Here is a 26561-nt window from a genome sequence, read left to right on the forward strand (position 1 = left end):
CTTGGTAAATTCGTTTGAGTTGACGAATGAAAAACCGTAGAAGGGTATTTTTTTGTCTGGTATAAGGTCAACCTCAGTTTCAGTCTGAAAATTTAGACGATATTGATGGCGAGTTGTTCTGTATTTTCCAACGTTGTTTCCGACATCAAAGAATCTGAAACTGTATACCAGGCCTTCCCGCAATTTCCCAATGAATTCATCTAACAGTTTGTTTGGTATTGATGCATGGATCTTATTGGTCTGGAAAATAGAAGAAGACAATTAGTGATACTGGTTAAAAATTGAATTTGGTATTGTAAACCATATGAGTAGATTGAGTAGATAGATTTACATACTTAGGCATCCATTAACACCAATTCCATGGTTGAAGTGATTTCAGGATTGTTGTATGATGGGAGTGTCCATAAGCGTAAGATTCTAGCATTAAATTTGCATTCTTCCTTTTCTGGACTTATGGAAGATATTCTGTCCATGTCTAGGGCAGAATGTATGGCTAATTTCTTATTCATGAAGCAGATAAAATGGGTATGCATTCATGTGTAGAAGGAAATACAGAGGGAGAAGAGAAATTTTTGTTTGAGAATTTATGAACAAATTGTTGGTGGTGTTATGTTTATAGGGATTGTAATTCAAAATTTAACTGCTGAGGAAAGATAGGCGGGATGGTGTCAGATTTTTTATTTGTTCTCAATAATTGATAACTGATTTTGCAGTTTTTATGTGTGTGAGAGTCTGCTAATTGATAACTGGTGTTTTAGTTAAATTGAAAATGATTGAATAAATTTGATTTAATTTTAGCATAGATGTTGTACGGACACGTAAGAATTGGTTGGTGAGAGAATTTTTTGAAGCAACATGTGTTTGACACGTGGCACAGTGATGATTGTTTAAATTTGAACTACTATGTTGAAGTAACAGGAGTCTCGACTTATTTGCGGAATTGGTTGAAGAGGGTGTTTTTGGTGGGTGATTAGAACGTGCCACGTAGGATAGCATTGTGAGGGAGTGTTAGGAATGTGACACGTGTAGAGCCAAGGGATTGCTTTTTTATAGTAAATGATAGTTATACACTTATTTTTTTACACATTTTTCGTAACATCAAAAATTTAATTTAATTACAAATTAGAAAAATGTAACCATTTAGTCATATGAACTAGTATGATTTGATGTAGTAAATTTTGTTGAGATTAATGGATATGCAATTTTTATGTACACCGACGTCCAATCACATTATGCAAAGTAGGATAAAACTGTTACACTATTTTGTCATATTTTTTGACGACCATTAATCTCTGCAGTTATTATGTACGCGTACATATTAAACGTGGCAGTCCATGGCCGGTGGTGAAATCGCTGATTTCTTTCCCGACAATTTATTGAAACAAGAGAGCGTTGAGACACGCCATTTACTACGTTGTTGTTCCTTCTATAAATAACACAGAGAGAGAGAGAGAGAGAGAGTGAGTGGCTAAGACAAGATGGCACAAGTGAGGAACAAGCAAGTGGTTCTGAGCAACTATGTCTCTGGTTTTCCTAAGGAATCCGACATGGAAATTGTTGACAGCACCATCACTTTGAAACTTCCTGAAGGTTCCAATGGGGTGCTTCTAAAAAATCTCTACCTGTCATGTGATCCATACATGCGAACCCTCATGAACGAGGATAGTACTTTAGGGCTTGGTCGCCTCACCCTTGGCTCTGTAAGTAGTCATTCATTCATGCTCTCTTTCCTCACAAACCCTTTTCACAATTATTATTATTTGGAAGCTTTGTTTGATTCTGTTTGTATGATGAATTTTTTTACTAGAAATTTGAAGGCATTGCTACAAATTGTGTAATTATTTAATGAAAATTTTGATGGGGTGTCTTCAAAATTGAATTTTGAAATTGGATTCAACATTTCAAATTTCAAAGGCCTAATTTTAGAATTAAATTTTTATGTGTATTGCATATGTTGCTTTTTGGTGTAGCACAGTTTATTCAAAGTTGTAATGGTTCTAGGAATTTGCAGTGTTGAAAGTACATTATATAATTGTAAATGAAATTAGATGCTAACGGCTGAGTAATTGCAGCCAATGATGGGATATGGTGTGGCTCGAGTTGTGGAATCTGGAAATCCTGATTATAAGAAAGGTGATTTAGTATGGGGTATTACTAAATGGGAAGAGTATAGCTTGGTCTCCGCACCTCAGTTTTTCAAGATCCAGCACACTGATGTCCCACTTTCTTACTATACTGGAATTCTAGGTATGTATTTAACAATTAATTATTTTGATTCTTGGGTGTCAGTATGATCTGGAAACCATAACTTTTGGATTTTTACATGTGATAAATGGCTCCTTTCTCTGTCTAGCATCATCTAAGATGGTGGCTTAACCATCAAATAAGAGACTATTGTGTAAGAGGGGTTGTCTGACTATTTGTTCGTAGACTCTTTTGTTTGGAAAAACATGGAGTCGGATTTATATTATTTTTATGAAGGTCCAGCCCCACCCCTCGATGTTGGTTGAATCGAACTTCACTTCTCTATGCTGAAAGATTGGTGTGTGTTTGGACTTGGTTAAGGCTTAAGAGTAAGAATTCTGTAAAATATGGTCGGTTTAATTACAAGTTGATTTCACCGGCCGAGCGCAATAGTTGACAATTGGTGAAGGAAAGGAATGTGCCAGTGAGAGCTAACATATCCATGTTCGAGTCACAAACTAGGAAAAGCCCATGTTCTGGTAACTTTTGGTAACTGCTCGGCAATGCCGATTCAGTTTATGGCGAATGCCCTTCGGTTTGACATCTACATTTAGGTGTTCTCACAACCTAAGCCTACTTTCGCGTTGCCAATCAATAGGGTTGTAACTGACTGGATTTTGATTTCGGTACTGATATGAGTCCCATCGGCACTAACTCTTAAAAGTATTTTGGTTTATTTCCTTTAGTGTCAGACAAATTCTATTGGTTTCCATTTGAAATTACCGAATTTGATTATATTAGCTTTTGTTGCCCTGTCTTTTGACTCCCAACTTGTTTGGCATGTGGTTCTCAGTTACCGTTTTTTCCATACCTTGCTGGTTTGTCAACAGCATTTCCTAATTTCGGCAAAGTTGCATATTTGCCACCAACACCTCCTTTTCCATTTTATTTTTTGTTCAATGAAGGTTATATGAGACTGGAATTGATCTTGAAAATGCATTCAAGTATTTGGATGACCAATACCATCTTCTTTTTGAAGGAGAAAAATATCAAATGACCCCACAGTGCTATATTCTCATCCCAGTTTATAGTATTTATAAATACAATGTACATTCTTTTTGTTTTCTTTGTATACATTGTACTTTTTCGGAATGAATCTTAGAAAGCATGTGGCATGTGAGCAAGCTTATTGATGTTAGTTGCATTGTTTTCTCTCATTTTATTATGCATGTTGACATCTGTTGGTTTCTTATTTGAACACAGGTATGCCAGGAATGACTGCCTATACTGGTTTCTTTGAAGTAGGCTCTGCCAAGAAAGGAGAGAATGTTTTTGTTTCAGCTGCATCTGGTGCAGTTGGTCAACTAGTCGGGCAATTTGCTAAATTAAATGGTTGTTATGTTGTCGGAAGTGCTGGAAGTAAAGAGAAGGTCTTTGTCTAACTATTTTTGTTATATTATCCTGCATAAGTGAAAAATCATCATTATGTGCCTGCATAAGTCATAAAAGTGATAAATCATCATCAATGTTTTGTAATTTATTCTGCTATTTAAAATACAATATTTTCCTAATCACTTTTGAAGTCTCTTCTCATTAGGGGGTTGAGTTGGCCTAACTACATTATAAAAATACCTTAACACATGTTGCATACTTTTGGGGTTTACCAAGATTGTTGGTGGAATTTAACTACATGTTTTTGTCAAATGTTTCTCTTTGTAATGACTTTTATAATTAAAAAACACATTACATTAAGTTTCCCATTCCAGCCCTCCTATTTCACCAAAATATCAACAAGTTTATTAGTCTTGTGGCAGAAATCATCAATGTTAGTTGCGCTTCTCGCACACTTTGAAATAGGAATGCGTTGTTGTAAAAGTATGACTAACCAGGCCAGAAATCCATTCAGTTTATATCTGCTGACCTGAAATTACAGCCATCCTTTCACTTAAATGCATGTCTTTATCAACCAGGTGGAGCTGTTGAAGGAAAAATTTGGATATGATGAAGGTTTTAACTACAAAGAAGAGCCAGACCTCGATGCAGCTTTGAAAAGGTCAGTATTTTTTAGTGGTGGATATAATTCAATTTGTTTGTTGTCATTGCCATAAAATATTTAGTTACTGCACCTAGTTACATACATTTTTTTTTGGTAAGCTAGTTAGTTACATACATATACATGCCAGTGACTAGTGGATTTCAATTTGCAAATCAGGTACTTTCCAGAAGGCATTGACATTTACTTTGAGAATGTTGGGGGCAAGACACTTGATGCTGTACTCCCGAATATGAAACTCCACGGCCGCATACCTGTCTGCGGAATGATCTCCCAGTATAATCTCACTCAACATGAAGGAGTAGCAAATTTGGCAAATCTCATATTCAAGAGGGTTCGCATGGAAGGTTTTGTTGTATCTGATTTCTATCACCTTTATCCTAAATTCTTGGAGTTTGTTCTGCCCCATATCAGAGAAGGGAAGGTTGTTTATGTGGAAGACATAGCTGAGGGCCTGGAGAATGGCCCTGCTGCCTTGGTTGGCCTCTTTAGCGGTCGCAATGTTGGTAAACAAGTGCTTGTTGTTGCTCGTGATTGATTGCAAAAGCTTTTCTGAAACACCCTTGTCTTTTGTAAGTTTTTGTGTTGAATGTTGAGCTCTCTTTGTACGGTCGTTGCAGTCATCTTCCTTCATGGTGTTGATTGTACTCTCTTCTTTTAGGATGAAAGTTGAGTATAACACATGATATTCATGACCGTCTGGAATAACGTATTTGAATTTATCTCATATTATAAGCCTGTTTATGCAGATGTTTATCATTTTTTGCAAGTGCTGCTGAACATAGATATGTATCATTTAGAGTTAAAACCAAACCAATGAGGACTTGCAATTGACCGTATGTCAATGTGGGTTCAAAGTTTAGGCCCAATTTCAATGCCATTCAAAATCACAGGTCCTTTCTTTTCATTTCTATTCACAATGTTAATTAATCTCCTTCTTTCATTCTCCTGACATGGTTAATATTCTGTTTGTTCTCACTGCATCTTAAAGCAAGAGGGCTATCCTTTGTTTGGCAATTATGTAATATGATATAAGCATGAGGCTTACAACTTTACTGGTTGGGTCATGGATTGTGAATAGGGTCTAAGTCCCAATGTATGAAGTTATAAGGAGAGATTGGTTGACTATATATGAACCAAATTTCTAAGAACAATATTTTGTCACCATGAAATATATTGACAGCTACAGATTATTTGTTTGGAATGAAATTTAGAATGAGTATATGAATTATTTGAAAAGTAAACGTATTTGAAACCTAAACTTTTAATGTTCTTTGCATTCGTTCTATTTTCACATGACCAACCGACTGTTCAGATTTAAGATCTGCATATTGTGAACAATATAGTAAATTTCCAGTCTGATCCAACGGTGAATGAATCCACACGAGCTCTTTTATGGCGAGTGCTCGTTTCTACCATGTTTTCCTTATCATGCAATTTAGACATGCGTCACTTATTATAGGTGAAGTCCAGCTCCTGATTCTTTCAATCGGGTAAAAGCTGCTTCAGATAACATCCCTTTTAGCAAAAGTTCATTATCAGCTGCAGTGGTATCATGCTGGGATTCAATTGAGGGAAATGGAGCATTTTCAGTCTCCTGATTAGGCTTTGAATATTCAGATGCAAGCAAGAATAGTATTTGCTTGAATCAGATTTCTTTTTATTATTCTTGAGGGCCTTGAACGGTTTCCCAAGACCCTCGACCTTCATTCATTCTTAGCTTTCTCCAAAGATTGTTTCTTATCAGTTTCTGCACTGTTTTGGTTTTGCAAATGTTGTATCCATCAAGCTCCAAGCTCCCATCTTACAAAATAGTCCAAACCCGATTCCACTTCCTCAAGCTTAGAAAGGTCTTCTTTTTTCAGTTTCTCCTTAAAAGTATTGGAACCACTAAGCTCTTCAAACATTTGTGTCTGGGTCATCTGCTTACATTGACAACACCTAAAGTGGTAATGTCCTGCGTAATCAATGTGAAATATTAATCGTTTAAATGTAAGTAAAAGAAGTAACCCCAAAGCACCCATTTAACCATTCTTTATCTTGAAGGGTTGTAGAACATGACAAGTTAAAAGTGTGTGGTGTGTCGTCACAGAAGAGACAAGACACCGCAAACACACTAAATCCATCATGCTACGACAAAAAAAAACACATTTATCACAAAAAAACCTTAAAAAGTTCTAATACAAAAATACCTTTTAGCAAATAACACAAAAATCATAAAAACACACAAAATAAATAAAAATGAATATCCTCATGCAAGAAATACTAGTAGATAGATAGATAGATATAAATTTTGGGCTGCAAAGAAGAAAATGCTGGATAAAGATGAAAAACAACGGATTGGTTTTAAATATTCTTTCATCTTTGACACAAAGCCTACTACTACTAGTGAGGATGATGAGGATATTGCTCTTTTTTTGAAAGATGGTGAGATACTACAAGTTGAAGCCCGAAAGAAGGTTCGACGGGTTGATCCAACTTTAGACATGGAAGCAGACCAAGGAGATGATTACACTCATCTTCCTGATCACGGGATCTTCCGAGATGGTAGCAAGGAAATACCTGAAGCTCAACATCCCTTGTATAGGAGAACATTGTTACAAGATCTTAACAGACAAGGCGCACTTGTTCTTGAAGGAAAAACTTTAGATATTATGGAAATGGAACACATACATGAATCTGTTGGGGTTAGAGAGGAGGCGAGACGGAACATATTTTCTAAGATGACCCAGATTGAGGATCTTCAGGCACAAGATAATCATCCTTTTGCACCACTTTGTGTCAAGGATCCTCGTGACTACTTTGGTTCCCAGCAAGCTAATGTAGAACAAACAAGAGGTAGTTTGGGTTCTGATAAGGAAGCCTATGGTTATTTGAGAGCATCCATATCTAAGATCAAAGCTAAAGGATTAAAGGATCCACTACTTAGTTCTGAGATTGCTCTTAATGGGTTGATGACCAAAAATGTTTCAGGCACTAAATCTCATCTTGAAAGTTCTCAGGAGATCAGTGACCATGATTCATTGCCCAGCACAGTGAGAGATGAGCTACTAGATCATTGGAGGTGCAGTCAGGAATTGCTGAGGCACTTTTGGTCTTCATATCCAATAACAGCACGAGACCTTATTAATAAGACTGAAAGAGGCTATATCTCAAATATATTCTAAACTTGAGGAGATAAAGGTATCTGCACACTTTGACCTGCGGCATCAGGTTTCAGTAATTGTCCATCCTATGCAGCAGCCTTTGGAGGCGGTTGTTACATTATGATGCTGACATTAGGAAAAGAAATGCAAGAGGACTCAAGCCTAGCTAATGGTTATGTTTAGAATTAGAGGAACTTGCAGCTTTATTACACCTTAACTATAACTATTGATGTAGGAATGTATATTCCATCAATTTTGCCTCTTTCAACTATAACTATTGATGAATCAAATACCCCACAAAAACTGGTTTTGTGCCCATGCCACTGTACTGCTAGTGGAATTGGATCTCCTCATGAGGATTGAATGTCCCAAAGAACATGAACAACATTGTTGGTGAGGAAAGCTTCCGTGCAAATGAGGAAACATGAAATGAATTAGAAGAGAATTCAAATTGTAGTTATGAGGGGATTAAAGTTTCCAAAGGTGGAAGAAACTTATCTCACTGCAAAATTTGTGGGCAGGAGGTGGATGGTGAAAATAATAAAAATATGTGGTCACTCTTTTTGCTCTAGTAAATACTACCATGTAAGGTGTTTGTCATGCAAGCAGATTAAGTGTGTGTTTGGATCAGCATTAGCAGAATCAGATCTGGTCAGAATTAGATTTGGTAAAAGTGAGTTAAAGTAACGTGATTTACATTTGGATACATGCACCTGATGAAACGTGATTTCATCAAAGAAATTTCGTTTGGATAACTTTAATTAGAATTGATTTTAGGTGTCTAATGACCAAAATGGGTATGAATATTATAGTTAATATCAAAGGTTTCAACCATTTTCTATGTGATGTTGGTACAATTATAACTAGTTAATTATTTATTTATTAACCATCGAAAAAAAAGTTAATTATTTATCAAAATTATAATTTTATTTCTCCTATAAAATCAAGCCTCAGAGGTGTGGTACAAAATTTTCCTTGTACACATAAAATAAAAGCTTCCTGAAGAGAAAATGGTGTGGCGTTTTGTGCGTGGATTTGTTCAAAGAGTAAAAAATCAGTAACGTATGTAATGTAAACTTGTGATTGGGAAGCTAAACGTTGATTCTCAATCTTTATAATATATTATTCTCCACACTCCCACCCAAGTGTTAAACAAAGCTTCAACAACACAGAGTAGTAGCAACGTTCATTGGTTTGAATCTGCCATGGGACAAGTCTTTGACAAACTACAAGGTAACAATGCTTTTCTTCTCAGATTTATTCATTTGTTGTTGTTAGTTTCAGCTGATCCATTTTCCTGATTTTCTGCAATCTGGAGTTTTTGTCAATTGTTTGCAAGTTAGTGTTTTTTTCTGTTTTGGAATGACCCTTTTGTTCTCTGATATGAGGGTCAAGCGTGGAAATGGAAAAAAGCTTAAATCAAATTCAAAGACATGATTTTTTTTTTTTTGCTTCTAAGGAGGTTTTTTTTAATTCCGAGGTTAATGTTTGATCTGTTCATGCACTGGTTTTTTGGTGTTCTGAATGTTGAAGACCCAATTATTGATCTGTTTTTCACCCTCCAACTGAAACTTGCATATTTGTTAATACAAACATGGATTTGGCTATGCAAAAGTGGAACTTTAGACCTTTTTAACAATTTCATAAATTGTTCTAATATATCCTTTTTATTTTATAATAATTCATCACAATCTCACTTTCATTTATCTGTTATACTTGTATTTATGTACTTTACTTTCTAAAGTGTACACTTTGCTTTACTTTAGAGGAGCCCAATTCCATATATATATTCATCAAACTTGAATGATTTGAACACAGGAAAAAAGTAGCCATTTACTCAATGGGCTGAAAAGAGAAGTGGAACTCTGTTGTTTTCTAGTTGTTCAGTTCAGGCATTTTAAAGGCTGTACTCTGATTGAATTTAGCATGTTTTGCACGAAAATTGTGAAATATAGGGAAGTTGGAGTCTCATTTTGTGACAAATATGTTTCTTAGCCAAGGTTTCTAAAAAACTAGTTGTGGTTTTAAGTTGAGTATGGATTAATTTTGAATGTGATGACTCTAGTAAGTAGTACTACAAGGAGAACGGCTAAACTTGTGTTTGATTTCCTTGGAAATTTGGTGGTGAGGTTGCTGGAAAGTTGCAAGTTCCTTTGCAGGGTTGATATATTGTTATCTTCTGGACGTGTTGGATATAGTACTTTCGAACATAAATTTGTGCCATTGGGGGATAAAGTGTGGTTAGGTCATTATTTGTTCCATGTATGCTTCGTGGTTTATTTGAAGGCCAGAATGTGTTTTCTTTTAATCAGCCAGGCCAGAATGTGTAATGCTTACAGTTATGATAACTTTACGAAGCAAAATGGGAGGACAAGGGATCTCATAGGGGACAAGACCAAATATTTGGATTTGGTTTTGAGACTCAACTTGAGATGTAAGGAAAATCAATTATAGAGAACAAGGAGAAAGAATACAGATGAGAATCACAGAAAAAAGGATAGAAAAGAGAATGTATGGGAGCATAATCTGTTGCAATAATTTATGTTACAAAGAGGTTTTTCACAAAATATAGTATGGGTTTTACTAGTTTAAGATATGCTAACTTATTAATCGAATATCGTAAATACAGGCGGGAGAAATTAATTTGATATTATTTCGTATATCTTTCAATTTTGTAACCACTAAAACTGGACCCAAATTTTTTAATGATTCTGTTCAGAATAAGTGGTGCTTTCAGTATACCCACTTCCTTACATTCGGCATGAAATTTATGTATCTGGATTCTGGGTATGATAATGCAGTTTTTGTGCCTTCATTAACCGGTCATTACATTTTTTCCTATGTACACACTTGACTGGTCAAGTTGTTCTGCTTAATTCCCTTGCTTGTCTTTTAACAGCCTTGCAATTTACACAGGTAAGGATTGGAGGGAAAAGCAAATAAGGAAGATAACCGATCGAGTTTTTGAACGAGTAAAGAGTCAAATGCAAACTAATAATTTGTGTTTTGAAGAACTGTATATTGCTGTATTACTTGTGTACAAGTAAGAAGTCTGCTTCATAATTGTTTACAACATTTTAGCTTAGCTGATAAGATGTTCTTTTAACTAATGAGTAAATTTTGATTAGTTCTTCTAATTGATCTTTTTCTATGTTGTAGTGATATCAATAAGTATATTCCTGGTCCCCATTTTGATCCTCCATCAAAAGAAAAAGTCAGAGAAGTCATGAAGGTACTTTGTTGTGTCATAGTGAGATCAAACTATGAACTCTGTTAACTTGTTAATGTGAACTGTGTTGCTTTCTATGCCCAGTAAAATTACCATTCTTTAACACTTTTGGTTGTGCTTTAAAGATCAACAGACTTGAGCCACGGGGGTTATTATGTAATCTAAGACAAACACTTTTGTGTCTTCTATGTCAATTATTTAAGAAGTATGTTTAGCTTCTTAATTTTATGAAAAACTAGCACAACTCTAGTAGTTTGTAGATAAACTTCATGTTTCTGGATTTGATGAGGGGTTGTGAGGCAGTGATCAAAGGTTGGTTTACCTCGAATTGCCATCACTTTACTGTGTAAGGGGACTTGTTGGGCACGGTGAGTGACTTGACAGTATTCTGAGGGGAGAATGTAACAGTATTTGGTTCCAAGCCCATGGATTTTAACAGTATTTGAATTGCATACTATTAAAAGCTAGAGTTTGGTACCGAAGTTGTTGAAAGGATAGCATTGAAAAATATTACAAAATGTTGACTGCAATGCTGCAAGGGAACTAGGGAAGGGTCTTAAAAATTTGTGTCAAACTATGTTCAGTGCTTATACTTTTTGGAATGATATCTTTTATCCGTAGTCTTAGTGTGCTAGGAAGGTACTGATATCTATATTCTATCTTAAAAAGCTTAGTATCATTCCATCTTAAGAAGCTTATTGATCATTCTATTTTAAGAAGCATATCAGTATCATTCCATCTTAAGAAGCTTATTGATCATTTTATTTTAAGAAGCATATCAGTATCATTCTTTCTTAAGAGCTTATCAATGTGGTAATAACTCTTAGGGGAAAGCTAAAAGATCCTTTCAGTATTCTTGAGAAAGGATGTATCATCTGCATGCTGAATATTGCTGATAAATGAACAGTATTTTTCAAGAACATTATTCTCTTACTGTAAGGAAAAGCTTGCAGAAATGCCTTAAATCTGATTTGGCAATATCTCATTCAAAATGTCCATTCAAGAGTGATTCTCCAATGCTATTAGATATTTTCAATTCCAAGAAAATGATTGGAAAATGAATTGAACTTTTGGAAATTTGGATGCACAAATTCTGATATTTTATAGAAATTGCATGTTGCATGCTGGAAAATGCAGTTATGAGATGCAAAATTAGTCTAGCCCTGCCTAGTGCCTAAAGAGGTGTTGTTCACTACTCATTAGAGCTTTGTCTATTTTAGCAAGCTAAAAGCTCCGTTATGCTTTTCAAATTTCAACTAGAAACAACATGGTAAAACTTTAATCAAGTACCAGCACTTGAGATGCACATCTTTCTCAAAATCATCTTGTTCTTCATGCTTAACTATGTTATAACATCAACTTCCTAAATAAGTTAAATGCACAGCTTTATTCTGACTACAAAGAACTATTCCTGCATATTATAATTGTTGGTATATTTGAATTTGGTATGATTCATATAAAAATGTGCAGAACTGCGATATCAACTTCGATGGAGAAATTGATCCCGAAGAATTTTACAGTTTCATCCAGATAATGACAGCTGACACAGTCACTTTTGTTGGTCAAAAGCTTATCATCACTTTGGTTGTAGCACCGGCGGTGGCGGTGGCAACGAAGAAAGCCACTGAAGGTGTCCCAGGTGTTGGGAAACTGGTGCAAAGGTTACCCAACTCAGTTTATGCTTCTCTTGTGACACTTGCAGCTGTGTGGTTCCAGAACGCGGCACAGGATTCTCAGAACTTCTAGTCATTGTTCATCTTTGTCTTTTAAGCAGAATGATGTATTTATCTTGATTGTATACATAGGATTGCTGCTTTTTGCATGTTTGTTATAGAAATGTCAATTCATAAAAACAATGGTTGTGGTTGGCATTGTGAACAAAGCTCAACTCTTGTTATTTATTTGTGCCTGTAAGTAAATTATCTTGAATAAAATTAGATAAAGTTATTATCTGAAATGGTTTCCATTTTTTTGTATGAAATGAATGCTCACCGGGCCTCCTTTGGGTGAGGACTGTCATTTAAGGGCAGGGCCTATTTGGTGGGAAGAATAAGATGGCATGATATGATATTTTTATCCCATCCTAACCCCAAGTTTCCAGATAAATGTGTTTGCATAACGAATTCTATGTATGAAAGTAGAAAATTGATAAATCTTCAGACGTCATTTTTAACTTCGGTCTTAAAATCTTTTTACATAGTCGATGCATCATTCTTCTTTTCAAAGTTTATCGGGATCTAACTAAATTATGAGTGACTCACATGCTTATATACTCTCGAAACTTAATTTATTTATTTATAAATATTCCCATTCAATAGGTAAGATTAATTTCCCAAATTGCTATTTTGATTCATCATCACACTAAAAACATATGAACTATTATATGTGTACATATATATTTGTTTTTGGCGGACATATAACAAAGACACACAATAGTGGTTATTTTTAACTACCGCAAAAGACTAAAATGTTGTTATGTTCGAAAAAATGATATACAAGTTATATTTTTCAAAAAAAAAATTGAACGTAAAAAATAAAAATAAATATTTGATTGTTGATTTGGGAAATTTCAAATTTTCAATGCATAAAAAACTCAATTTTTTTACAATTTTAAAATTTGATATTATTATAATAAAATATTAATAATTATACACTTAGAGTATCCAAATATAATTCAATTAAATTAAATTGAAAAATAAAAAATTAAATTTATTAAATATCTATATAAAACTAGTAGTGTCCTTTCCTTTAAAAAAATAAGATCCTTCCATACTATGATACCAAACAATTTATTGGTTTAGTGGTAGACAAACTAGATCATCGTAAGGACGAGATCACAAGATTAGATTGGAAGTTGAGAAAATCATTTGTTTGTAGGGACCATTTATACTAATTAAAATTATTATAATATATTACTTTAAGGTTGCATTTTTATTCTTTTCATAAAATTTCCAAATATATATACCCTTTTGTGAAAATCAAATTTTACAAAACTGAGTCCTCCAGTCTACAAACACAAACACAAAGCTTTGCTCTGAATATGCACATGGTGGAGAAATTTTTTCAACATCACACACTCTGAAAACTGATTCTTCCTTCAACAATCAACAATCAACAATCACAATGGTCTTCATGTCTCTTCGGAATTCCTTCATATCTCTTCTCCTATTATCATCATCACTCTTCTTCTTCTTCTACTTCTCACCGCTCCTTGCCAAATCTCCTCACCCAATCTCTGTATGCACCTCCCAATCTCACTCTTTGCTTCATCTTCCTGTTACCCTTTTCCTGCTTTTTCTTGATTTTCATATCTGGGTCTATGGTTTCAGGATGCTGAAGTCAGGCAGAAGAAACTTCAGTGCTATGCTGATATTGACAGGTTTGTTCATACCCACTTTCTTGTTTTTCTTTTTTCAGGTGAAGCCTATAATTGGGTCTTGAAAGATGTTTGCTTTTTGTTGTTCTGATGTCAAAAGTTTCATCTTTATAAATTGGTATCCAAAAAGAAGGAAACTTGTTTGCAAGTTAACAACTTGGGTAGGTGAATTTGTTAGCAAGTTGAAAACTTTAGTATGGAAGGAAATTTTAGGGACCATAGAAAAATAGTGTCTTTCTGGATCAAATTCTATATTTACTACATTTTTGTTTATAGCCCAAATGCACATTGCTTTGAGTCTAGAGCTATGGTAATATAGACAGGTGCACTTTGGTTTTACCATTTCTTGGTCTGAGTTCTTGTTTCTTTTTTCCTTGAATATTTCATTGGTTATAGAAAATATGTGAAGTATGGAAGCTGTGGTTGATACAGTTTTGTTATTAACCGATTCGTTTACCATTATATTGAAACATATTTGCTTATAGTTTAGTGCAATGTTCAAATGTTGGCAGGTGCACTTGGTTTATTATTTCTGGCCTTCTGGGGTCTAAGTTGTTTGTCTTGAAAGTTTAATTGGGTTGTTGTATAAGTGTGATGTTTGGCAACTGTTGATGCTAATTTGTAATTTTTTCTTTTATGCGGATAGTTTGCTGTGGGGTTGGCAATGCAAATCATCGATGATAGCAAGGGAGAATTGTGCTTTGAGATGCCTTTCACCTGCTTGTTATGAGGTCATCTATCAGAGTGACCCGGTGAGGCAGACTTCATGTGTTTAATACCCTTTGTGATGGGATTGAGATAAATATTGTTATCCTGTTGTTACATTTTCGCTATGCTTAATTGGTTTTGTATTTTTTTTTTAGCTTGAAGAGGGAGAGAAAGACTTTATTCGGAGCCAAGAGTACAAATACTGTATGCATAAGTAAGTATGTTTAGTTTCTGCAACTTTGATGCTCAATTTTTTAGTACAATCTTATCAAAGAACTGAATTTGTGCAATGAATTTGCTGTAATTTTAGATTTAGTTATGATTCGTTTTTCTTCTTGCAAGTAATCATCAAATAACCAATGCCATAAACAGGATTTTCATAATCTGCGTGCTTGGTTGGAATTCATAAAATGATGAATCAGATAATACATACACAAAAAAGTACTAATTAAGTATGACTGATATTTATTCTCATTAACATTTTGAACTCTGGTGTGATTATCCAACGTCAGAATCATTTGATGTGGCTGGCCTAGGGAAGTAAATATGTTGAGTCATGAATTATATTTTGTTATTTGGTGAAGGTTTGTGTATTTAAACATTGATGATTGAAATGAATAACAGGACTTGGATTTTGGATCACATAAGGTCATTGTTTCTTAGGAAGGCCATCGAATTGTTACTTTGTTTATTACTTGAGAGTTATTTGGGTAGAGTTTACATAGCCACAGGTAGTTATAGTTGCTAGGGAAGGCTAAACTGATTAGAGACATTGATAATGGTGTTTACGGACGCTTAGTTGATGCGGTTGTTTGAGTTCTTACCATAGAGTGAAATTTTCGTTGCTGGCTGCTACTTTTGTTGTGCAACTTGCATACATTGTGTCTAATGGTTGATATCCTGAGTCCCATCCATGTGTTGAGTTTCGATGGTGTATCGAAAAAGTTAAGAACTTAGAATTTGAACTTGTCAATTTACGTACATTTTAGAAGAAAAAAAAACTATAGGGGCTAAGTTGAAAATGAATGAAACTAGAGGGAGATTTTTTTTATTAGAATGACAACATGGGATGCGTAAATAGAAATCGGATTATCCTACGTGTCACCTTACACTGAAGCTTTCTACCTCAGGATTTTACAAATAACAGCTTTCATACTTTAATATAATGGACTTCACAAATCCTTCCATAATAGATTCGGAAGCCAGAGTCAATTTTGTGTTGGACTGCCAGTTGAGTAAAACTGATTCAAACTGTTTTGTTCTTTTACATAAGCTGTTTCACATTATAACTGGACAGCAAAACTCATAAGAATTCGATTTTACCTGGAAATTAGTTGTTATTGGCTTCTTTATTCTGTGAACTCTGATTTCACCTGGTAGTTAGAAGTTATTTTTGGTTTCTTTATTTTGTGAACTAGTATTAGGCTATCAGCATACTTGGCCATAATTTATGCACGGTTTATGGGAATGTATTGCATTCTAATTCATGGTAATGCTGAGAGGATAAGCATATTCCATACAATTGTTGTTACTGTACTTTGAGTATGTGTATTTGATTGTAGATTTCATTATAGGATTATAATATGATACGTTCATTGGGTACCCTATACGATCTCTGTTTCAAATTATTAAAAAACAAATGCTGTGATTTTTCATGTGAACTTCTTCTGAGTTTTATTGCATTTGCTATACATCACATAGCTATAAGTGGTTTGCAAAGCAACTTAGCCACAGCTATACGTTATTTTTAATTGCTTTGCTTGGTTAGAAGTTAGAAAGAGTGACTTTAGAGCTCTCAACTCTTTGTATAACTACAACAAAATCTTTCAGGTATCCTTTTCTCAGAAGTCAGAACATCAGCATTTTTTCTTTGTCAAATTATTGTCTTTTTGGTATATAAATATTGTAATCAGTTGGATTGTCATGCCTGGGTTTGTTTATATCGGTCATTCATTTGCAGAGTTGCTGATTCCTCATATTGATAATTGCAGCTAGAATTAATATATTGAGAGCAACATGGCATGAATAGATGAAGCTTCTTTTATCCTAAGCATTTTATTTATTTATTTATTTTGTTTACTTTGCAGGTTATCCTTGGGAGAAAGCATTGAGGGTGTTAGGGGTTCCTTTGGCCACTAATCAATGCGAAAATTCTGAACTGAAGGCCCTCAAGAAAATGCCCAAAAGCCTCAAGTTTTTTTTTTGTCTTCGAGGACAAAATTATAAATGAATGAAATAGAAGTACATGTTCTGAGAAATCCTGTATGAACTGACACCAAAAGATGCTTCTATTTAGGCGATGCCATAGTTTTGTACCCTTCAAGTATACAAGTTCCTTCATCCTGTGTGCCTTTGAGGGTATTAATCAATGTTATTAATCTTAAACTGATCATTGACTCAGTCATGTACTGGGTTATTTGATTACTGGTTCAACCAGTAAATCAGTATGAAAACATTTGTCAAAGTTACTCCACTTACTAACTTTTTATAGAATATAAATTGGAGAAATCTAATTGTTAAATTAAAAGTTTTAATTTAGTAGAGCAAGTGCATAAAATTTTAAAGTTCTAAAATGGTTTGATACTTTGCATCAGAACTTAATTTAATAGGTAATATATGTTTTACACTGAGAAACTTCCTACTCTCATACTTTGATGCTCAAATGGTCAAGTAGAGTGTAGAAGAATTGTAAGAAGTATTATGTGTTGGAGTGTCTTAGATGAACATAACTTATAAGCTATGGAGTTTAAGCTACGAAAATCCTAAAGTATATTTACCAAATGCAACAGCAATGTTGCTTCAAATACACATTCCTCTCTTCTCTCTTTAATTGGATTGTTTCCGCCTTTCAAAATAATTTTTCATATATTTAACTTAATGGTCATTATTTAATGTTAATTATAGAAGAAATTTAAATATAAAATTTTTTTGAAAGGAAATTTAAGATAGAGGGGTTTTATACCTTTTGTTGTAATTTACCACTGATTTTGGTAAAGGTAATGGAAACTTCCTTAGGGGCAGAACTGGTATTTCAATCACTTTCTTATTTTTTCCAATTACTTTTCACCAGTTATCAAAAAAAACAACCTAGTATAACATAACATGTTACCTTAACACGAGAGCTAGATTTGCCACCCCAACAATTAGATTTCACACTCCCAATTTTCGGATTTTCAAGTTCCGAATTATTTCGGAATCTTATTAATTCGTGATTTTTAGTTCAAAATACATCTAACACCACACTTTTGAGTAAAAAACCACACTTTTGAGTAAAAAACTGCTTCGGAAACCTTATTTCCGAAATATTTCGGAAACTGAGTTTCCGTAACTGGGGTGACATTTCTAATGATTGGGGTGTCAAATCTAATGATTCCTTAACACGCGCCACCTAGGAAATTCAGAAACCAAAATGATGTCATTATCAACCTTTATCTAGTCGTTTCAGAACTCCCAAGCAACACTCAAACACAGTGAGAGAGACAGCGAAGATGGCGGCGATGTTGGGTGGCGCCACTCCATGGTCCAAGGTTGTTGCTGCTCCCATTTTTCACCAAACCTACACTTCACGCCGCACCTTCTTCTTCCGAAGAGCCTTCTCAGTCACTGCACATTCTTCACCACAACAACCTGTTCGTGTTCGTTTCGCTCCTTCTCCCACTGGTAACCTTCACGTTGGTGGTGCTAGAACAGCCTTGTTCAATTACTTGTTTGCTAGGTACCTTCCTCTTCTCCTTCTCCTTCTCCTTCTCCTTCTCCTTCTTCTTCTTCTTCTGATTCTGGGTATGTGTTGTTTTTTTTTTGTTTTTGATTTGATGTTTTTGGGTTTTTTTTCTTGTTTATATATAAAAAACCAATTTTTGATTCTGGGCATGTGTGATTTTTTGTTTTTGATGTTTTTGGGTTATTTGGGTATGTTAATTTCAGGTCCAAAGGTGGGAAATTTGTCTTGAGAATTGAGGATACTGACTTGGAGAGGTCTACCCGGGAATCTGAGGAGGCCTTGCTTCGAGATCTTTCTTGGCTTGGCCTTGATTGGGATGAAGGTGAGGGTGATCATGCAATTTTCTTTTCTTTGTGTTTGTGTTTATCTTTTTATTTGGTAACATTTTGGTTGATGATTAAGTGTGTGAGTTTTGATGTGATGAACATGCTAGGTCCCGGTGTTGGTGGGGATTATGGTCCATATAGGCAGTCTGAGAGGAATTCTTTGTACAAACAGCATGCTGAGAAACTCCTCCAATCGGGTCAAGTTTATCGCTGCTTCTGTTCTAATGAGGTATTTTGTTCACACCCTCTTGAACTTGTAATGTAACCTTCATTGTTGTAGAATGTTGTTGGGGCAGGTTAAGGGCCATTTGTTTGTGTTTATTCCCTAGAAAGCATGTTTTAAATATCATAACAATTATGTAAGTTTTTCGTAAACAAAAAGTCAAAAACCTTGAAAAGAAGCTGGTTAAATGCTTTTCGCAGAAGCTATAAACAATAGTCTTTGATAAGTTATGATAAGGTCACTTTTTAGCTTAAACAAACGGCCAAAAATGAGAAATGATGACTTTTCTAAGCAGATCTGCAAAAAAAAACAAAGGTAAGCAATTATATTTCCACAATAAGCTAATTGAAGCATGCATTCAATTAAGATATGAAATGGGAACTTGCTTATATGCTTTAAGTTGCGTTGTATTTGGAAGTAGTAGTACTTTAATATTATGTGTTCTTTCTTCAAATATATGTGATCTGGTGGTCAAGATTCCTTAGCTTCAGTTTAGTTAGTTCTTCTGTTGGACAAAGAATTTATTTTGCACCTGAGACAATGGTTTGTGGTTCAGTTTACTGAAAATTGCTTTTCCCTGAGGTATCTTATTTTTGGAATGTGTACCTTTTATGAAGAAGTAGGGTTTATGGAGCTGTGCTGGTGGAGTTTTTTCATCATTTCCTCTGCTAGTTTTGAAGCATGTCTATCCTTGATCTAAATTTACCCAATGTTTCTTGTTTATTCTTATTCATCTTAACAGGAACTAGAGAAAATGAAGGAGGTTGCTAAGCTAAAGCAACTACCTCCAGTATACACAGGTAAATGGGCCAGTGCGACAAATGGGGAAGTAGAAGAAGAGCTCAAAAAAGGAACTCCTTACACCTACCGGTTTCGTGTCCCCAAAGGAAGTTTAAAAATTAATGACATAATACGAGGCGAAGTGAGTTCTTTCCACCACTTTCCAGTTTTTTATTTCTTATTTATTCCACCCTCATGGTTTGATTGATGATTTCCTGCTCTGTTGTACTAATAGCACTTCACATCTTTTATTGTGTTAAGTCAACTAGCATCTTGGAAGTATTTTATTTCATCTCATAGTCTACTATCCACTATGCCTTAGAAACAGCAGATTATGTAATGGCATAAAAGTAGCATCTGTGTTGCATGTTCGAATGTGCAAATGATGTATACAATTTCTTTTAAATTTACATTGAATAGCTATTAACTTTCTTTGGTAGTGTTGTGAAGGTTGTTTGGAACTTGGATACACTTGGAGATTTTGTGATAATGAGGAGTAATGGCCAGCCTGTTTATAACTTTTGTGTGACAGTTGATGATGCTACCATGGCTATTTCTCATGTCATCAGGTATTGCTTTTAATTTCTTAGCCTGTCAATATGCTTGAGCAATTATTTTCACTAATGTATTGCATAAATTATTTGTAATTCAGAGCAGAGGAGCATTTACCGAACACTCTAAGACAAGCATTAATATACAAGGTAAAGTGAAAATCAAAGAGTATATCATCTTTTATAGAATCTGTTTTTTGTTAAAATTAGTTAGTTCACCATCGATTGCTCTTCAATGCAATCCGACACCAAATTAAAGTCTGAGTTCAATTATTATATTGTGAAGTGAAGTTGGTCTTCGTCTGCTCTTTGAATTTGTCCGTACACGTATAGACCATTGTCTATGATGTTATCCTATCAAATGCCAGTTTTATTGTTGAGAGGTGACTCATATATTGTCTATAGTCCAAACCAATATTCTATATTATTGCTTCGGAAACTGGCACTGTTTTGGGGACTTGATGCTATAGAGAGGGAGGCAGGTGAAATTATTGAGGTATTTGGTCTGAGTTGAATAGCTTTCATTACTAACAATGCAATGAGATGTGCTTTACTTTTTGCTGGAATGGGGAGTTGGCAGAGGTAATAAATTGAAGGAAACAAACTATTAGAAGTGGGAAATCTTATGCTCTCAGATTATGGGAGTGACAGAGCCAAAGTGGTTTGATGATGGAGAAAACTGGATTTGTTTAATAGCAAACAGTGGTCTCGGGCTCTAGGCATGATAGAACCGAACTTAGTGACAGTATTTATAACGGAGGTTTCATACGCATCTACCACTATTTAATGAGGCCAAAGGGGGAAAAATATCTTATGTAGTAGAGGCAAATAAATTTGCAACCCCAGTGATGGACAATATAATACAAATTTCAAATCATAGAATAAAGTTGCAAAAGTAGGTTAAGTTCTAAATGGATGATTGTTTGAGATTGAGTATGCAAAAAGTGTCTTTGTTCAAGTTGTATTGATTTGCTGGTTTACAGTGTATTTTCTCTGTATTACTTGTCAGTTTATACTAGCTAGATGAATTTCCTGATTTATTGGTTTTATTTCATTTCGTTATTTTTTTTTTCTTTCTAAAATCTGTCGTTTCATTAAAATGGGGTTTTTCATTGGGATGAGTTGGGAGGTCCAGATTGAGAAATTCCAAATTAAGGGCTCGTTTGGCACGCCGTATTAGACATGATAGTATAAGCTTATACAATACATTATGAGTTTATCCATTGTTTGGTGATGACATTGTATTGTATAAGCTTATCCATCAAAGTCTCCTTATACGTTAAAATGACGTATAATTTAATCCATCATGTGAGTGAAGGATAAGGCATGATAAGGTTGTGACTTATAAGTCACCATCACCACCCTCCATTGCTGCCAACTTACACCACCATTGGCACCACCACCGCCACCGGTGTTGCCGCCACCATCCGATCACCACCGTCGTCGCCACCACCGCCCTACCGTCACCACTGGTGTTGCCACCATCGCCACCACAACCACCACCCTATCGCCACCGCCACCATAATCGCCGCCACCACTCTATTGCTACCACCGCCACCACTAACACCACAACCACCACCCTATCTCCACCACCACCACCATTGCCTCCACCCTCCACCGTCGCCACCATAATCGCCGCCACCACTCTATTGCCACCACCGCCACCACTGACACCACAACCACAACCCTATCGCCACCACCACCACCATTGCCTTCACCCTCCACCGTCGCCGCCACCATACTGCAGCCGCCACCGCCTTACCACCACCCTATCGTCGCCAACACCACAACCATCATCGTTGCCACCATCGCCACCACCCGATCACCACCACTGCCACTGCCACCACCGCCTTACCACCACCGACACCACAACCACCACCCTATCGCCACCACCACCACCACCCTATCGCTACCACCACCACCATTGCCTCCACCATCCATCGTAGCCGCCACCGCCTTACCTCCACCACCACCCTATCATCGCCACCACCACAACCACCATCGTTGCCACCACCACCACCAACCTATCTCCACTGTCACCACCACCGCCACCAACACCAACCTACCACCATTGCCACCACCACCACCAACCTACCACTACTTCCATCACCACCGCCACCACCGTTATAATCACCTCCATATTTGATTTTTATTATATATCATTATTCAATACTTCACTAAACATAAAATTGCATTAATTTAAACGATATGGTAAATTATACAGAGTATGGCCAAACGCTGGATTGTATAAGAAAGTTATCAGGGCTTATACTATCAGGCCTAATACTATCAGGTCTTATACTATCAGGCCTTATACTATACGTCGCACCAAACGGGCCCTAAGGTAATATAACCAATAGAGTGATTGATTCTGAGTGAATCTAAGCTTCTGTTTTTTGAAAAGCACATTTCTTAAAGCATTTTTTGAAATTTTGATTAAAAGAAAAATCCAAAAAATTCAGTTTCGTACTTATTTTCAGAAAAAATAATGAGTAGGTTCTCAAAAACATTGGATTGGTAAGTTAATGTATGGCTAACCCATTGACCAAGATATTGCTTAAATTTTTCCTCGTTTAAAATGTGTTTCGACTTTCTAAATTGTAAATCTTGTTTTTATTTTCTTCCTTGGATTATGCAATGATCTAGGTGACTGATTATGGTTTGTTTTGCATATGCGCTTGGATGCGTTTACAGGCACTAGAATTTCCCATGCCTCACTTTGCACATGTTTCCTTGATTTTAGCTCCTGATCGGAGTAAATTATCAAAAAGACACGGAGCAACATCAGTGGGTCAGGTAAGGTTAATTCATCATTTCCATATTTTATTCATCTTAAAGTTATGAGGTCTCACTTGACACTTCTCTTTTCAACATCAGTGGGACAGGTAAGTTTTAATGAAGCTGGTCTCTTGTAGCTTAAGTTATTCGAACTCTAATATCTGCTTTCTCACAGTTCAAGGAGATGGGATACCTACCTCAAGCAATGGTGAATTACCTAGCATTATTAGGTTGGGGTGATGGGACTGAAAATGAGTTTTTCACTCTTGATCAACTTGGTTAGTGATTTTTGTTTGAACTCCACTTTTTTGGTATGCTATCATATAGAATGCCACTTTATTTTTTGAAGACATAGAAAACTTAGATGGTTTGTTTCTAAACAGGAAATTTTCTCGACAATTTTCTTACTGAAGAATGCTTTTCTTGTGTTATTCAGTTGAAAAATTCACTATAGAACGAGTCAACAAAAGTGGTGCTGTTTTCGATTCCACAAAGTTAAGGTAACTATTGCATGTTGCCTACTTTATATGAATAAAATCCTGTATGTTTTCCGTAGCATTCCTATGTCATGAAATGGTTCAAATTTCTCACACAATTGCTTCTCTGAGTTATGACAATCTTAATTTTATACAAATGTTTACTTATTTCAACCGCTATATGTCTTCCACTATTTGTCCGCAATTTATCTGCTATATGACATAGCGAATTTTCGGCTTTCTGCTGATTAACAACACTGTATGTAGCATACCTGTACTTTAATTTTTTTTTTTTATAAATCTCATACATCGTACCCACATTTGTATTGTACCCCATACTGTATCCATAACTGTGCAAACATAGGTTATGGGATACATGTTTCATTTTCATTGCATATGATTGCTGAGTGTGATTAGTTAACTTGTTCATATTATAAAATTGGAGTTTTTTTAGGAGTTCTTACAAGGCTTTGCTGCTAATAATGAAAAATAAAAATACAATTAGTGCCCTTGTAATTTGCGTTCTGCCTTATATTTAGGTGGATGAATGGTCAGCATTTAAAAGCACAGCCATCAGAGGAGTTGAAAAGTCTTATTGGAGAGCGGTGGAAGACATGTGGCTTGCTTAACGAATCAACAGGGCCCTTCATAGATGTGAGATCCAATTGCCTGCATCCTTGATTTAGTCTCCTTATAAATAGCATTGGTTTAGCTTCATTTCTTAAGGCACTTTGATTTATTTATTTATTTTAATGTTGTCACATCTTGTAACACTGGACTCAGAAGCAAGTGATAATCCATGGTTGACTTACAGGAAGCAGTTCAACTACTTAAGGATGAGGTTTACTTGATAACTGAGGCAGACAAGTCACTTGCTAACTTGCTGTCTTATCCTCTACATTCTACTTTGCAGAGGTCATGCTCATATTCTTCTAATAGCTCACTGTTGTTGGCTATAAATTGTAACATGTATTGATCATAGTAGTCAATAGCGGCAAATAGCGGCGCTATAGCGGCGTAGCGGAGCGGAGCGGCTCCCTGCCGCTATTGAGATGAAATAGCGGCCAACTTCACAATAGCGGTCGTAGCGGCGCGAATAGCGGCCAAAATAGCGGCAGATCGCGGCCAATAGCGGGAAATAGCGGCGCTATATGAATGAAGGAGAAAATGACTCAAGCCCATTCGTTTTAAATCGTTGGGGAACCTTTTTATGGGCATGTTAGGACTTCTCAGGGCCATTATAGGTCAAAATTGAAAGAATTAAGCTTCATTCTTCATTCAGATTTGCAAATTCGACTTCTTTACCTTGCTTTTAAGAAGTTATTAGTTGTGTGTTATTGTTCAAGACTTATGATTTTTATTTCTATTATGAATGTTATGAATTTTAGGCAATATTTGACATTGTTTGCTATTTATATGTATATAGTATTAAACTATTAATGATATAAAATTACATAAAAAAATTCAGAATAGCGGCCATCCCGCTATGCGCTATCACGCTATCCCACTTTTGGGGCCAGCCGCTACGCGCCGCTATCCGGGATTGACTACTATGGTATTGATACCTGATGATATATGCGATATGCATTATTGATTGTTCAAACGTTCTACCTGTTTGTGGCAGCAATGAAGCAGAATCTGTCATACAAGATAATCTTTCTGATTTCTGTGCTAGCCTCTTGGCTGCCTATGATAGTGGTGATCTGGTAGCTGCACTTGAAGAAGGCCCAGCTGGGTGGCAAAAGTGGGTGAAAGGCTTTGGTAAATCACTTAAGCGCAAGGTGAGCTGAATTGGGTAATCACTGTTTGAGAAATCTCACATTGACTAGAGATATGACCATATAAGTGTTTATGAAGGGTATAGCAATCCTCACCCCTAAGCTAGCTTTTGGGATAGAGTTAGGTCTAACCCTGAATTCTAATATGGTATTAGAGTCTATCCTAGATCCATTTAATTGAGACGACCCATATATGGGCCATCCATAGATGTTAGTTCCTGCAAATTCCACGCTCCAGATGTCTTTCTCTGAGTGTGAATGTGTGTGTTGAGAAGTCTCAAATTGACTAGAGATATGGCGATATAAAGTGTTTATGAAGGGTAGAGTTAGGTCTAACTCTGAATTCTTATAATCTCAAACATCACTTACATTCTGTTGAATACATTATATTTTCAATTGTCATTGTGTGTTCATCCTCGTGCTATAGGGAAAATCACTTTTCATGCCGCTCCGGATTCTGCTGACTGGGAAACTACATGGACCTGATATGGGAGCTAGTGTTGTTTTACTCCATAAAGCTGGTACTACTGATATCATAGCTCCTGAAGCTGGCTTTGTGACAGTGGATGAAAGATTCAAAATACTTAGGGAAATTAACTGGGAAACATTGTCCAAGGATATTCCTGTGAAGGAGACTGCTGCTTCAGTCTAACTGAGAATTCACTTTCAAGGTTTTACACTTGTGTTTGTAGACTTAATTTTTTATTTTGACAAGAGAAGACTTATTTGTAATTTTTTTGAGGAATCTTGTTTAGTCATAGTTTCATATTTTTTTGGAGTTAAATTCAGGTGTTTACTTTTAGGCCCATTATTTTGAATTGGAAACATGAATGTATACGAGTTAGTTACCTTCCACGTTTATTTTTGTGCTTTAAAATGTTATGGCATCATGCCAGTTTCGGTATCCTAGCCTGAAGTTTGTGGGAGCATGATAGAGTATTATCATTTTGTTGTATTCTTCTATCATTTTCATTTAGTTAGGAGATATTAGTTTATTGGTTACTTATTTGTAACTATGTGAAACAACTACCTGTAAACAAAAGCCAAAGAATAGCTCCTTATGTAAGTAAACTCTTCATTGTATCCAATACTCGATGAAATAATTTAGAAGATTTATATATTAGAAATTTGATTTCTCTCTCAATTCCCTTCAAGCCCTATTCCACTTTCTATTACGAAATAACATTCAGAACCATTATAAATCAATTTTTTTATCAGAAAAACCTTAAAAA

The 26561-nt window shown here is 35.6% G+C and overlaps 5 protein-coding genes across 5 annotated transcripts; all 5 read left to right on the forward strand.

Moving 5' to 3' along the window:
- The first annotated feature begins 1374 nt into the window (after positions 1 to 1374).
- On the forward strand, positions 1375 to 5006 carry LOC130742770 (2-alkenal reductase (NADP(+)-dependent)-like). The gene is made up of 5 exons (XM_057594869.1): positions 1375 to 1700; positions 2073 to 2247; positions 3448 to 3614; positions 4155 to 4237; positions 4397 to 5006. The coding sequence occupies exons 1-5, from the start codon at positions 1479 to 1481 to the stop codon at positions 4773 to 4775; spliced, it is 1026 nt and encodes a 341-aa protein (XP_057450852.1). The 5' UTR covers positions 1375 to 1478; the 3' UTR covers positions 4776 to 5006.
- A 154-nt stretch (positions 5007 to 5160) lies between these two features.
- On the forward strand, positions 5161 to 8249 carry LOC130742771 (general transcription and DNA repair factor IIH subunit TFB1-3-like). Its single transcript, XM_057594870.1, has one exon. The coding sequence runs from the start codon at positions 6550 to 6552 to the stop codon at positions 7402 to 7404; it is 855 nt and encodes a 284-aa protein (XP_057450853.1). The 5' UTR covers positions 5161 to 6549; the 3' UTR covers positions 7405 to 8249.
- Positions 8250 to 8394: 145 nt separating this feature from the next.
- Positions 8395 to 12569, forward strand: LOC130742772 (uncharacterized). The gene is made up of 4 exons (XM_057594871.1): positions 8395 to 8616; positions 10300 to 10426; positions 10543 to 10615; positions 12083 to 12569. Exons 1-4 carry the CDS (start codon positions 8589 to 8591, stop codon positions 12356 to 12358), a joined length of 504 nt encoding a protein of 167 aa, XP_057450854.1. The 5' UTR covers positions 8395 to 8588; the 3' UTR covers positions 12359 to 12569.
- A 1024-nt stretch (positions 12570 to 13593) lies between these two features.
- Positions 13594 to 17169, forward strand: LOC130749290 (uncharacterized). The gene is made up of 5 exons (XM_057602625.1): positions 13594 to 13849; positions 13942 to 13991; positions 14635 to 14740; positions 14852 to 14910; positions 16784 to 17169. The coding sequence occupies exons 1-5, from the start codon at positions 13736 to 13738 to the stop codon at positions 16833 to 16835; spliced, it is 381 nt and encodes a 126-aa protein (XP_057458608.1). The 5' UTR covers positions 13594 to 13735; the 3' UTR covers positions 16836 to 17169.
- A 958-nt stretch (positions 17170 to 18127) lies between these two features.
- LOC130745480 (glutamate--tRNA ligase, chloroplastic/mitochondrial) lies at positions 18128 to 26233 on the forward strand. The gene is made up of 13 exons (XM_057597769.1): positions 18128 to 18411; positions 18621 to 18739; positions 18851 to 18972; positions 19709 to 19888; positions 20197 to 20315; positions 20399 to 20447; positions 22992 to 23093; positions 23251 to 23353; positions 23512 to 23575; positions 24091 to 24205; positions 24366 to 24466; positions 25176 to 25332; positions 25757 to 26233. The coding sequence occupies exons 1-13, from the start codon at positions 18185 to 18187 to the stop codon at positions 25979 to 25981; spliced, it is 1683 nt and encodes a 560-aa protein (XP_057453752.1). The 5' UTR covers positions 18128 to 18184; the 3' UTR covers positions 25982 to 26233.
- Positions 26234 to 26561: the final 328 nt, after the last annotated feature.

The sequence above is a fragment of the Lotus japonicus genome, chromosome 3 (assembly GCF_012489685.1).
Source record: "Lotus japonicus ecotype B-129 chromosome 3, LjGifu_v1.2".
Classification (NCBI taxonomy): Eukaryota; Viridiplantae; Streptophyta; class Magnoliopsida; order Fabales; family Fabaceae; genus Lotus; species Lotus japonicus.